Below are 12,050 nucleotides of genomic sequence, written 5' to 3'. Positions count from 1 at the left end.
GACTCTAGCAGTCGCGCTCGAGCTTATAAACCGGTCTACTCATTCTTGCGTTGCCGAGGTGGGACTAAATAACCTTACACTGCTGTGTTTTGCTCTCCCCGGCCGCACCCGCATGAGCGGAGGAGCCCGATCCTGCAGGCCCAAAAGCCCATCGATAGACTAACGTGGGCTGCATTCCATTACGTGACCCAAACCAGCAGGGAGCCAGGGCGTAGTGTTTTTCTTCCTCTGCGTCGTAGGGGCCACACGCCTCCACATTATCGTGTTGTGTTGTGATACATATTTGTGGTGAAGTGTCTCGACACGAGATTATTCGAGCTTGCATTCTCTAGCTGTTTGCAGCAATCTAGCGCCAACATTTTGACCTACTGAATAAGTCTGATATTCTTGTTAAAAAAGAGTCTGAGCAATTTTTCCAACAATTCCTACCGCAACACGCGGTTATCTTCTGCTCCTAGTTACTAGAAAATCACAGTCAGAGCACTTTTTTTTGGAGAAATGTTGTGCACCTAACAATACATAACAAGATATCCGACAAGAGAGGTAGTGTGATAGGAGCAAGAAATGAATTCATTTGACGACATGGTCGTTGAAGAGCTTGAAACGCCCGGCGTTGAGCACGAGCTTCCTCACGGATGCGACCGCGCCAATGACCCCGAGGCCGGTGAACAAGACCATGATCGCCACGTTGGCCACATACACCACCGACCTCCTAGGCGGCGACACTACCATGTTGTACATGACGACCGGGAGTATAAAGTCTAGCGGAATGTACCCCACGGCTCCGATCACACCCACAATCTCGCCAAAGAACGGCAGCGCCGCCGCCACAAACGCGCAGAGCGCCACGTAGAAGGTCCGCATCGCCACCCGCGGCAACAGGTTCCGCCACGAGAACCTCCCCCGCGTCGCGTCTGCCACCCTCTTCTCCATGACCTCGTACACCACCTGCGCGTAGAGAAGCGCGATGGCAAGGAGCTGGAAGAGGACGAGCACGACGGTGAGGCAGAGCAGCCACCTCGGTGCCAGCGAGGGTCCCGTGTTCGGCATCAGGCTCTGGATGGCGTTGGACTGGACCGTTTTGCCGAAGGCCCAGTAGCCGGTGATGGCCAGCGGGTAGAAGGTGAAGAAGGCCACCGAGTAGTTGATCACCAGCGCCTTCACCATCTTCCCGGCCGCCGGAGGCACCAGCGTGGCCTGGATCTCGGGCAGGATGCCGTTGCCGAACGCCGCGGCTAGGATGGAGACGGAGAGGAAGGCGTCGAAAGTCTTCTCCGACCTAGACATGCTCAGCGAGTAATCCTTCGCCGGAGCATTGCTCGAGAGACCTATCATGTAGAGATCGAGAGTGAGGTTGTTTTTTTCTCCGAAAACACCGAGTAGACATAGATTGTTGATGTTTTGTGCATACCTGCCCGAATGCAAGATGCAGAGACGAGGATGGTGTAGCCAACGCTAAGGACCAACGAGCCGAGGTTAATGTACCGCAGAGAGTGGAATGACGGCATCTGGGACAAGAGAGCTAAAACGGAGGCGACGGCGATGATGAAATGGTACAGTTTCAAAGGGCCATCCGGCACCAAGCTCGTGTACATAATCTGCAAATCACCGAAGATCGATTAAGCTTAGCTGCTTGGAGTGACTTTTTGATTTCGATCTAGGTAGCCAAGATTTTGACAATATTATGTAAAAATAGAAAAGAGAAAGCGGACCAATACTCACTGGTGTCATTCCAAAAAATCAGTAACCAACTATCAAAACACATTTTTAGTGAAAAAACAAGTCCATTCACCGAACAATTACATGATTGTAATCCGCTTTCGGTTTTATATAAACAGTCTAATTTTTTTCTAAATCTTAGCCTTTTGGGGGGAAATGGTATGTTTCCCTACAGCATATATTTTGATTTTGAATTAGAAAGGTCATGCAAAGAAAAAAAAACAGCAATACAGGTCATTTTATATTGCATAGTACACTTTTTTTGAGCATCAGTACAGACATAAGCGCTCATATACATGCGCATACACTCATTCCTATGAACGCGCACACGTACACCCTACCCCTATGAGCACATCCGAGAGACTGAGCCTGCATAGTACACTTTCTGTCCTAAAATAAGTGTCTCATCTTTATACTCCCTTCTAAATATAAGTCTTTTTAGAGAATTCTATATGAACCACACACAAAGCAAAATGAGTGAATCTAAACTCTAAAATAAGTTTATACATATCCGTATGTAGTTCATATTAGAATTTGTAAAAGACTTATGTGCACAGATCATTCTCACTAATCACCTGTAGAGAGTTGCCGGCGAGCAAGATACTTCCGATGGTGACCCCAACGTTGATCGCACCCTGCACGGCGACCATCAGATAGAACGCCCATCCAGATCCTTAACAAAAATCACACCGCTCATCAGTTGGTTCATACGTACTCGTATTTTATTTTCATCGCACTCGTATTTCTAGATCATCAATCTAACAAATAAAATACTCCCTCCGTTCCTTAATATAAGTATTTTTAGAGATTTCACTACAAACTACATACGAATATATATATACATATTTTAAAGTGTAGATTCATTTATTTTGCTCCGTATGTAGTCCGTAGTGGAATCTCTAAAAAGATTTATATTAAGGAACGGAGGGAGTACACATTATGCTATAAAATAAACCACTAAATTTGTATTGGAAAATGGTTCTGGTGATGTAAAATTTTGTTGTTGCTGTTGTGGTGATCGGTGCAACTTCTGTGTTGTATCATTTCTTAGCAAATATTGTTACTTACATGCTGTTGGTCATATAATGATGACCTGGACAAGTGGACATATATAGTAAGCTAAAGAAGGTTAATGGTGACGATGAAACAGGTGCTCGAGCTCCATGGACCATGGGCATACCGAGGACGTCGGCGGCGAGGTCGCGGAAGCGGATGTGGCGGCGGCCGGCGGCCTCGCAGTGGTCGAGCACCCGGGACATGACGTAGTAGGTGTAGAAGGAGACGGCGGCGAGCGCGGAGAGCGTGGCGAGGCCCAGCGCCCAGCCGATCCCCCGCAGCGCGTACGGCAGCGACAGCACCGCCGGGCCCACCATGGCCGTGGTGAGGTGGAACCCCGCGTGCCACCACGTGCCCTTGGCCTCCAGCACGAACGCCGCCCCCGCGTCCCCCGCCTTACCCTCGCCGGAGCTGGGCGCACGGCGGTGGGCCGTCGCTGCCTCATCTGCCACGGCCCCGGCGGCGGAGAAGGAGGAAGAGGAGGACAGCGAGGCGACGGCCATGGATACCTCCTTCCTTTAGCTTCGCGGCCGGGCTGATGGATGGTGGTCCGTCACGGCGTCACCATGCACGCGCAGATACATAGTACATGGAGACCGGCCGACGATGGACGTAAGCGTAGCTCAGTCAACCAATGCTGGCGAGCTGGGGGACTGGGAGCACAGCAAACACGACTTGAAAGAAGATTGCTTCCGCAGTCGCAGGGTCACAGCTCACAAGTGAGTAAAAAGTATAGACGCATGGCATGGATGGAGGTGAAGCTGGCTGGATCACACATACATATATATCACTTGGAGGCTGGAGCAGTAGGTGCCGGCGGTTACCACCAGCCTGACCGCAAGTCAAAAATATAAATTACTATCAACATAGCATTTTTCAAATTTCAAAGGTGAATGATGGATCGTAGTATAACAACAGTGGCCCCATCCAGTTGCTCAAAGATAGCATTTTCAACAGTGGCCGCAAGTCAAACATATAAATTACTATGAAGATAGCAATTTTCAAACATGAGCGAATCATATAGTATACCAACATGGCATGGTTTCATGCGGACCATGTCGCATTTCATGACCGGCCAGGGCCGAGGACCGCCCGCCGGCTGCTACTTCCGGCGGTGCCTACCTCGTTCGTGGGAGTACGGTGCCGTACCATACCTCTATGCCGGCCGGCGTCACGTACCCCGATCTCCTTTTCCATAAAAAGAAATGCATCGAGACGCAAGGTCTCCTGTGTTGCATGTGGTTTCGACATTCAAAGTTGGACGTGGTACACGCCTGCCTACAAGGTTCAACTACTGATAGGGCAGTTCAGAGACAGACTGGGTCGTAGGCTCGTAGCAACTGAAACAAAAAGTCTGTGCAGTGTGTGTAGAACCAACACTTCCAAGGCATATGCTCTGTCCTCTCTCTCATCATACATAATTTAATCTAGTGTATAAGTACGGCAACTGAACTAGTCTACTCCAAATAAAGAGGAGGAAGATAATCAAGCACTGATTAATTTCCGCATCACGTGTCAGCTTGGCCCCAATAAGAAAAGCTACTCCCTCCGATCCATATTACTTGAGTACAAAGTTTGTACAACTTCGTGCTAGAAACTTTGTACTAAACTAGCGATTAGTTATATGAATCGGAGGGAGTACCATACTGACCGACTTAACTGATTCAGATAGGCAACCTATATTTGTTTCGCCTAAGTCCATTGGGAGTCAGGAGTTGGCCATGGAGCGTGGAGTTTCATATGTTGTTGCCCTTTCTTCATCTGTGACCATCAAGCATGTGATGCATGTGAGTGGCATGGCCATTGAGCCAAGTGTGTTGGCACCTACTTCAAATCCAGATGCTTTCTTTGCGAAGGAAGTGTGTTACTTGCTCGCTAGCGTGGAGGTTGCTAGACCTGATTTGGGCAGGTCGATTGCTTGCCTTCTGACGGGGACGTCAATAAGGGGCAAACAAAAGAAGGTGCACAAATGCAAGAGTGGCGTCATAGGCAAAGCGTCTCTGATTGCTTGATGGATGATTATCTCTTAGCCTATCCTCTTGGATTGAGAGGTGCATGATGTCTTGTGTCGAGATGTTCCTGTCGGGATACACTTGGCATAGTAGCAGTGTCGGAGTTTGTGGATGTTGTGCATTCGGAGAGTTTGGCAAGGGCCGGATGTGCGGTTGTGGGGTTTCTTGTCATGTGAGTAGTTAGTCCGTGCTCCGTTTGTGTAGGTTTTCGCCCAGTTTTCCTTAAATAAATTGAGCAATTTTCTTCTTAATTAATCGATGAGGCAAAAAATGTGCCTTCGTTTTGGAAAAAAAATTGTTTCAGCCTCCAGCTTGCCCATGTGCCGGGCAACATACATTGACCGGGGAAAACCACAGGGTTTAACTCGTCTTCAGACAAGAAAACTGACAATAATGAAAATAGAGCTGCAACAGCGTACACAGTGCGTTGTTATAGCATTCCAACCATGTTCCAAAAATGGCAAAAAAGAATACTTTTGAAGAATGGGTTTTTTTAGGGGTGAAAAAAACGTTTATGCATCACCAAATTCCACATGATGTGGGATACAACGAGGGTCATGAGGGGTGCCAAACCAGACGTGGCGGCCCAAACCCTGAGAAAGAGAAAAACGAGCTAATCTATGTGCTTCATAATTAACAGCATGTCTCTCGAAAATGAACTGCGAATTAAATAAAGAGGCTTTTGCCCTGATCTCGGCAATGATTGCCCCATGAGCCCCTAGGGTTCCTTTAGAGATGTCACACACCACTTGCTTACAGTCGCTGGAGATGACACAGTTCGTCAAGTTTAGATCCTCCGCAAGGGCTAACGCCTCCCTGCATGCTACTGCCTCCAGCGTGGTTGGGTTACTCATGCCATAAACGACCAGCACCGAGCTACCCAGATAATTTCCTTTGCCATCCCTGCAGACTGCTGCTGCAACTCCACCTCACTCATGCCTGACAGCAGCGTCCACATGGATCTTGGCATAACCCTGTGGTGGAGCCTTGGCTCTTGGCCGGGAAGATGTAGGAGGTATATTTGCCCGATCTGCTACAGGTTTTTGCTGATCTGCTACTAGCTGTAGCTCATCAATGAATCTGCGTATGAATGCTTGAGTAGATTGTGGACTTTGAAAAATCCCTTCATGTATTGCTTTCCTCCTAGCCGACCAGATGGCCCACAATGTGACCACTAGCAGCACAAACATGTCATGTTCGAGTGTCTCCTTCAATGTAAACAACCAGTGCTTGGCAGAAGGCTCCGTCAGCATCATCATTGTATGTGCAAGTTCGCCATCACTCAATGCCTAGACGCATCTTGATGCAGAACATTCCACTAAGGAGTGCCTCCATGAATCTGATGCTCCACACAATCTGCAGCTAGCCGAGTCAGTCATGTGTCGGTGTGCTCTTATATCATTCGCTGGAAAGGAATGTTTTGAAAGTCGCTAGAGAAACACTCTAACCTTCGCCGGGACACTCGTTTTCCATAGAGATTTCCAAGCGCCTTCCTCAGTGTTTGTGCTTGAAGAGATGGAGTTGCCCTCGAGCCAAGCCTCTCTCCGTTGCTTAGTGGCCACTAGCATTCTGTATGCTGATTTTACTGAAAAAACTCCATGCTTCTCGTGATGCCAGCTCCAGAAGTCAGGCAAATTGTGGGTGCATAGGGGAATGCCCAATATCACTTGAGTGTCCATTGGCAAGAAGGTCACTTCAACTTTGGCCCTGTCCCATGACGTGGACGTGTGGTCAATTAACTCTGACACTCTGGATGGCGGGTTCGTTGTCACGCACCCATACGGTCGCAACATCTCATCCCGTGGTAGCCAGTTGTCCCGCCATATGTATGTTGTCTCTCCGTTTTCCGATCCGTCTGATCAATCCTTATTTCAGAGTATCTCTGCCTTCGACTATAGCTCTCCAGACTTGGCTAGGGTGACCGCCAAGAGTGGCCTGGAGAATGTCAGTCTATGGATAGTAAATGCTTCTTAAGAGTCTAGCACATAGAGTCTCAGGGTGCTGCAACAACCGCCACACTTGCCTGGCTAGCATGGCAAGGTTGAACAATTCAAAGTCCTTGAAACCTAGACCGACTATCCCTTTTGGTTGTGTCATTGTTTGCCAAGAAACCCAATGTGGTTTTCTTTTTCCGTCCTTGCCGCCCCACCAAAACTTCCTTATCAACATATTCAGATGTTCACATAGGCCCCTGGGTAGTTTGAAGCATGACATGGAGAAAACAGGCACTGCTTGAGCCACTGACTTGACTAGAACTTCCTTGCCAGCTGATGACATGGTGTTTTCAATACATCCCTGCACCTTGCTCCACAAACGGTCTTTTAAATACTTAAAAGCACCATTTTTTGAATTTTCAATATCTGATGGCATCCCCAAGTATTTCTCATTAAGAGTTTCATTGGAAACATTTAACAAAGCTTTTATCTCCACCCTTAAGCTCCGGGCACCCCTTTACTGAAGAAGATCGAGGATTTTGAGTAGTTAATTCGTTGCCCTATCGCCTGACAATAGATATTCAGCACCTGGTTGACCTCGGCAGCACCCACACTATTGGCCTTGAAGAACAGCAGGTTGTCATCTGCAAATAGAAGATGATTCACTAGTGGCGCCGTAGGTGCAACTTATAAACCATGCAAATTGGATGACTCTTCTCTGGATTTTAAAAGGCACGAAAGGCCCTCTGCTGCCAACAAGAACAAGTATGGAGATATTGGATCCCCCTGTCTGATTCCTCTCGAAGGTATAAACTCTTGCAATTTCTTCCCATTGAAAAGCACATAAAACTTCAGTGTGGTAATTAGGCTCATCACTATGTCCACCCACCTGTTAGTGAAACCCAACTTAAGCATTATAGCCCTCAAGTACTCCCACTCGATCTGTCATAGGCTTTCATCATGTCAAGCTTCAAAGCACATGACCGATGCTTTTTGGCTTTGTTCCTTTTCATGAAATGCAAACACTCATAAGCTATGATGATGTTGTCAGTTATCAATCTGCCCGGGACAAAAGCCGACTGCTCCTCAGAAATAATATCAGGTAAGACTGATTTGAGTCTGTTAGCTATTACCTTCGACGCTATCTTGTACAAGATATTGCATAAGCTAATGGGACGAAACTGGGACAATAGTGTAGGTTTTTTTTACCTTGGGGATCAATACCAGCACCGTTTCATTGATGCATTCAGCTGACTCGGTGCCCTCCATTATTTTTAGTACCACCTTTGTAACATCATCGCCACATACTTCCCAATGGCGCTGAAAAAATGTGTTGGGTATCCGTCAGGGCCTGGAGCTTTGATAGGGAACATTTGGACTAGTGCGATCTTGACTTCATCTCGACTGTACGGGGCATTCAGTGTGTCGTTCATGGCCTGAGTGATTTTGCACGAAACAGTATCAAGGACCTCCCTCATATTAGTGACCCCCTCCAAGGTGTATAGGTCCTCGTAAAAGGAAGTTGCCAATGCCTCCATCTCAGCTAGATTTTTTGTTATTTGAAGAATGGGTGGTACAGGCAAGGGCGAATCCACGTGAAGGACCGTGGGGGCAGATGCCCCCACTCGATTTTGAAGCCCACTCGTACTAGGCCTGCAATATAATGCAGCGCCCCCACTCAGTCCATGGCCTTTGCCCCCACTCCTTTCTCCAAAGCCCATATATAAGAAATAAAGCCCATCCCGTCAGCCCACTAGGGGTTCCTGATCACGTACTAGGCCTGCATGGCTACATCCGAGAAAGCCCATCCTCTTTTTAGGGGAAGACGACATAGTCTGAAGGTGAATAGATCGGGAAAGGGCGGTTCAGCGTGCCGTCCATGGGTTGACACGTCAATGGGAGATACATTCATTCAACGGCCCACCGATTTAACACAAATGGTAAGTGGTCTTGTAATCTCTTCTCCCTCTTCGAACCCATATTACACCCACCTCCCCCGCTCTCCGCACCATTCTGACATTCCGCACCTCCCCCCGCTCGCAGAGGTAGCACGAGCCTGCTGTCGGCGCTCTCCCCCCGCTCGCAGAGGCAAAGCCAGCACCAAGGCAAGGTAAGTCACCGACAACGTGTCCTCCATTTTACAACAATTACCCTTCCGTTCTCCATTTGATACGGCTCTCTATTTTCTTATCTCCTTGCAGAGATGGGGAACCTGGTTTCAGCGATTGCGAACTGGCATGCCTCCACTCTGCGAAAGGCGACAGTGTTCACGGTCGGCGGAGTCTTGGTGGTCGAATCGATCATGTCCTGCTGGTTGTGTCGGCCCCGACAAGAGGCGGTCCACGACATGGAGGCCACCGACGGACACGCCTCGCCCCCGTCGATGCCAAGGGACATCCAGATGGTACGCGTTCCCCCCTTGCACCCATTGTGCGCTCCTACTGACGGTAGCGCACGGTCGGTGTCATACAAGTGCATTGCAGAGACCATGATTGCAGTTCACATAGCACACATCAACCACCCCTAAGAGCAGGTGGTTCAGGAGAAACAAATATTTGCAATTCACAGAGCACACATCAACCACCCCTAAGAGCAGGTGGTTCAGGTGGTTCAGGAGAAACAGATTCTACCAGTGTACTACAATCCCACAAAGATATCGTACGTTTCAATGCCGAGGAAAAATTGTACAGGCAGTACAAGTGTATTGCACAAACCAGGGTTGCATTTCAAAGAGCACACACATCAGCCACCCGGCATGAAGGTAGTACAGGAGTTGATATTTACAATTGGTTACAAGGTAGAAACATTCTACTCCATGCGTCCCATATTATAAGACGTTTTTTGACACTACTACTAGTGTCAAAAAACGTCTTATAATATAGTGTCAAAAAATGTCTTACATTATAGGACGGAGGAAGTACTGGTGTATTACAACTCCACAAAGATATATTCTGAGTAGTACTTCCTCTGTAAAAGAAAAATTAAAAGCGTTTCATCTTCTCAATTCTGGTATTTGAAAATCCAACTGGTTAGTGTCTGACCAAAAATCCACATTCGGAGTTGAGACAAGTGGCGGCTAAAGGCAATATAAAGTTCTAACATAATACTTGCACGTTTCCGTGCGACGGCCAAAGTGACGATCATGCAGAAAATCATATGATATGAGCAATTTCGTTCCATGTGGCCGCGGCCGGCGGCCTCGCAGTGGTCGAGCATTATCCAGCTCATGGCGAATGGAAGGAGAGAGCATGTAAATTTCGCTAATTCATAATATTCAAAAATATTACGGTACTGAGGGATACAGATTAATATGTAGATATAATAGAAAAAGTTAGGTTTTTTATATTGAATTTGTTAAAACAGACAAAAATATAGTAAAAAAATCTAGAATATGTCCAAATGTGTGTGTATATCAGAGTTTTGGTTTTTGGTTTGTGATATTTTTTCGTCCCAGAACAAGAAGGCCGAATTTCGGCCATTTTAAAAAAAATTGGCTGAAATTTGAGTAAAATCTTTTTTTTGCCGAAAGGTACTTTCCACCCTAGGCTGAGATGGCCGAAATTCGGCTGAAATCCGTTTTTCAGCCAAAAATCAAAACACACGGAGTAGGTGTAGAAGGTGACGGTGGTGAGCTCTGCGAGCCCGAGCGCCCACCGGCCCCATGCCGCGGAGCGCGTATGGCAGCGTGAGCACCGTCAGGCCCACCATGGCCGTGGTGAGGTGGAACCCTGCGTGCCACCATGCCCTTGGACTTCGGCACGAATGCCGCCCCCGCGTCCCCCACCGCCTTTTTGCCCTCGTGGACACTAGGCGCACGGCGATGGGTCGTTGCTTCATTTGCCATGGCCCTGGCGGTGGAGAAGCAGGACCAGGAAAGCGCGGCCACGACCATGGTTGCTCCTTGGGAGCTTCCTTTAGCTCCGCGGCTGGGTTGATAGATGTTGGTCCTACGGTGGGTCACTGCTTCATTTGCCATGGCCCCGGCAGCGGAGGAGGACCATGACAATGTGGCGACAACCATGGTTGCTCCTTGGGAACTTCCTTTAGCTTCATGGCCGGGTTGATGGATGTTGGTTCGTCATGGGGTCACCATGCATGCTTAGCTACATACTTTCTCCGTCCTAAAATAAGTGTTTCAACTTTGTAATAGAGACCGACCAACGATGAAGGTAGCTCAGTCAAGCAATGGTAGCGAGTGGGGACTGTGAGTACTCACTCGTACTACATACATGATTCAAAACTCAAATTTAAGATTACTCTCGTAGGGTCATAGCCGAGCAAGTAGAGACGCTTGGATCGAGGTAAAAATGCTGACTGGATCACATACGTACTTCCTTCGTCTTAAAATAAGTGTCTCGAGTTGAGTACAACTTTAAACTGAGGTTGAGCAGCGCTGCTATACAAACAATACATTTACGGCCGATGCCTGCGCGACCCTACTTGGCAGCGTCAACAGCGAGTGTGCATGCAGGAAGCACCGCTGGGGAGGCTGCACCGTTCGTGGATCGTGCGGACAATGTCGTGTGTAAAGCAATTTCGAAAGTTAAAAGACACTTATTTTAAGACGAAGGGGATATATAACATGGAGAAGCGGGCGCCGGCGGCTACCACCGGCCTGACTGGAAGTCAAATAGTATATAAATTACTATGAAGATAGGCATTTTCAAAGATGAATGAATCATAGTATAACAACACTAGTCCCACTCAATTGTTGAAAAGAAGATAAAACAAACAGTTTTCATCCATGTAGTCTGGTCATTGGCCCATTGCAACTCGGTCAAAGTTGGACTACGTCCTGACAGATAGGGCAGTTGAGAGGCTGACCGAGTCCTAGATATCAGCTGGAGCAAAAGTCCGTGGAGTGTTGTTCGAACGAACGCTTCCCAGGCATACGTTGTGTTTCCTCTCCGGTGAATAAACATCAGTATCCTCGAAGAAGAAGAAGAAGAAAAGCGCGCGGCGATAAAATGTCAGCAGCCCGGTAAGCAAGACAACTGAAGATCGGACTGATCATCTCTGACTGTATAGCAAGATCCAATTTCCGCATGACGTGTCAGCTTGACTCGGATTAAAACAAAAAGATATGCTGACTCAGATGATTCAAACATGCAGGTTGTATTCACTTCAGCTTCCACCCTTTCCCATGTGCCGGCAACATTGACCGGGAGAACGGAAAGGATTTGGCGGCTCCTGCTCTTCAGACAAGAAGAACAGCAGTACAAAAAACAGAGTTGCAGCAGTATGTATGTACACCATGTTACTATAGCACTCCAATTTCCAACCATGTTCCAAACTGACAGATAATTGTGATTCTCGGACACAAGACAGG

The 12,050-nt window shown here is 47.8% G+C and overlaps 1 protein-coding gene across 1 annotated transcript; it reads right to left on the bottom strand.

Moving 5' to 3' along the window:
* Positions 1–570: 570 nt before the first annotated feature.
* LOC123056152 (probable GABA transporter 2) lies at positions 571–3,507 on the bottom strand. Its single transcript, XM_044479885.1, has 4 exons — positions 2,900–3,507; positions 2,295–2,392; positions 1,412–1,598; positions 571–1,328 (listed from the first exon to the last, which is right to left on the bottom strand). The coding sequence occupies exons 1-4, from the start codon at positions 3,276–3,278 to the stop codon at positions 571–573; spliced, it is 1,422 nt and encodes a 473-aa protein (XP_044335820.1). The 5' UTR covers positions 3,279–3,507.
* Between the last annotated feature and the right edge of the window lie 8,543 nt (positions 3,508–12,050).

Source organism: Triticum aestivum, chromosome 1A, assembly GCF_018294505.1.
Source record: "Triticum aestivum cultivar Chinese Spring chromosome 1A, IWGSC CS RefSeq v2.1, whole genome shotgun sequence".
NCBI lineage: Eukaryota > Viridiplantae > Streptophyta > Magnoliopsida > Poales > Poaceae > Triticum > Triticum aestivum.
Note: the sequence above shows the minus strand (reverse complement) of the source record. Positions and strands in the feature narration are given on the sequence as shown.

Bases quoted from the DNA above. Each gene is read 5' to 3' on its own strand.
- LOC123056152 (XM_044479885.1), bottom strand. From the start codon at position 3,278: ATGGCCGTCGCCTCGCTGTCCTCCTCTTCCTCCTTCTCCGCCGCCGGG. The intron at 2,393-2,899 runs GTATGCCCATGG...ATTTTTGTTAAG, and splicing joins CCTCGCCGCCGACGTCCTCG to GATCTGGATGGGCGTTCTAT. The intron at 1,599-2,294 runs GTGATTAGTGAG...GGTGATTTGCAG, and splicing joins TCGCCGGCAACTCTCTACAG to ATTATGTACACGAGCTTGGT.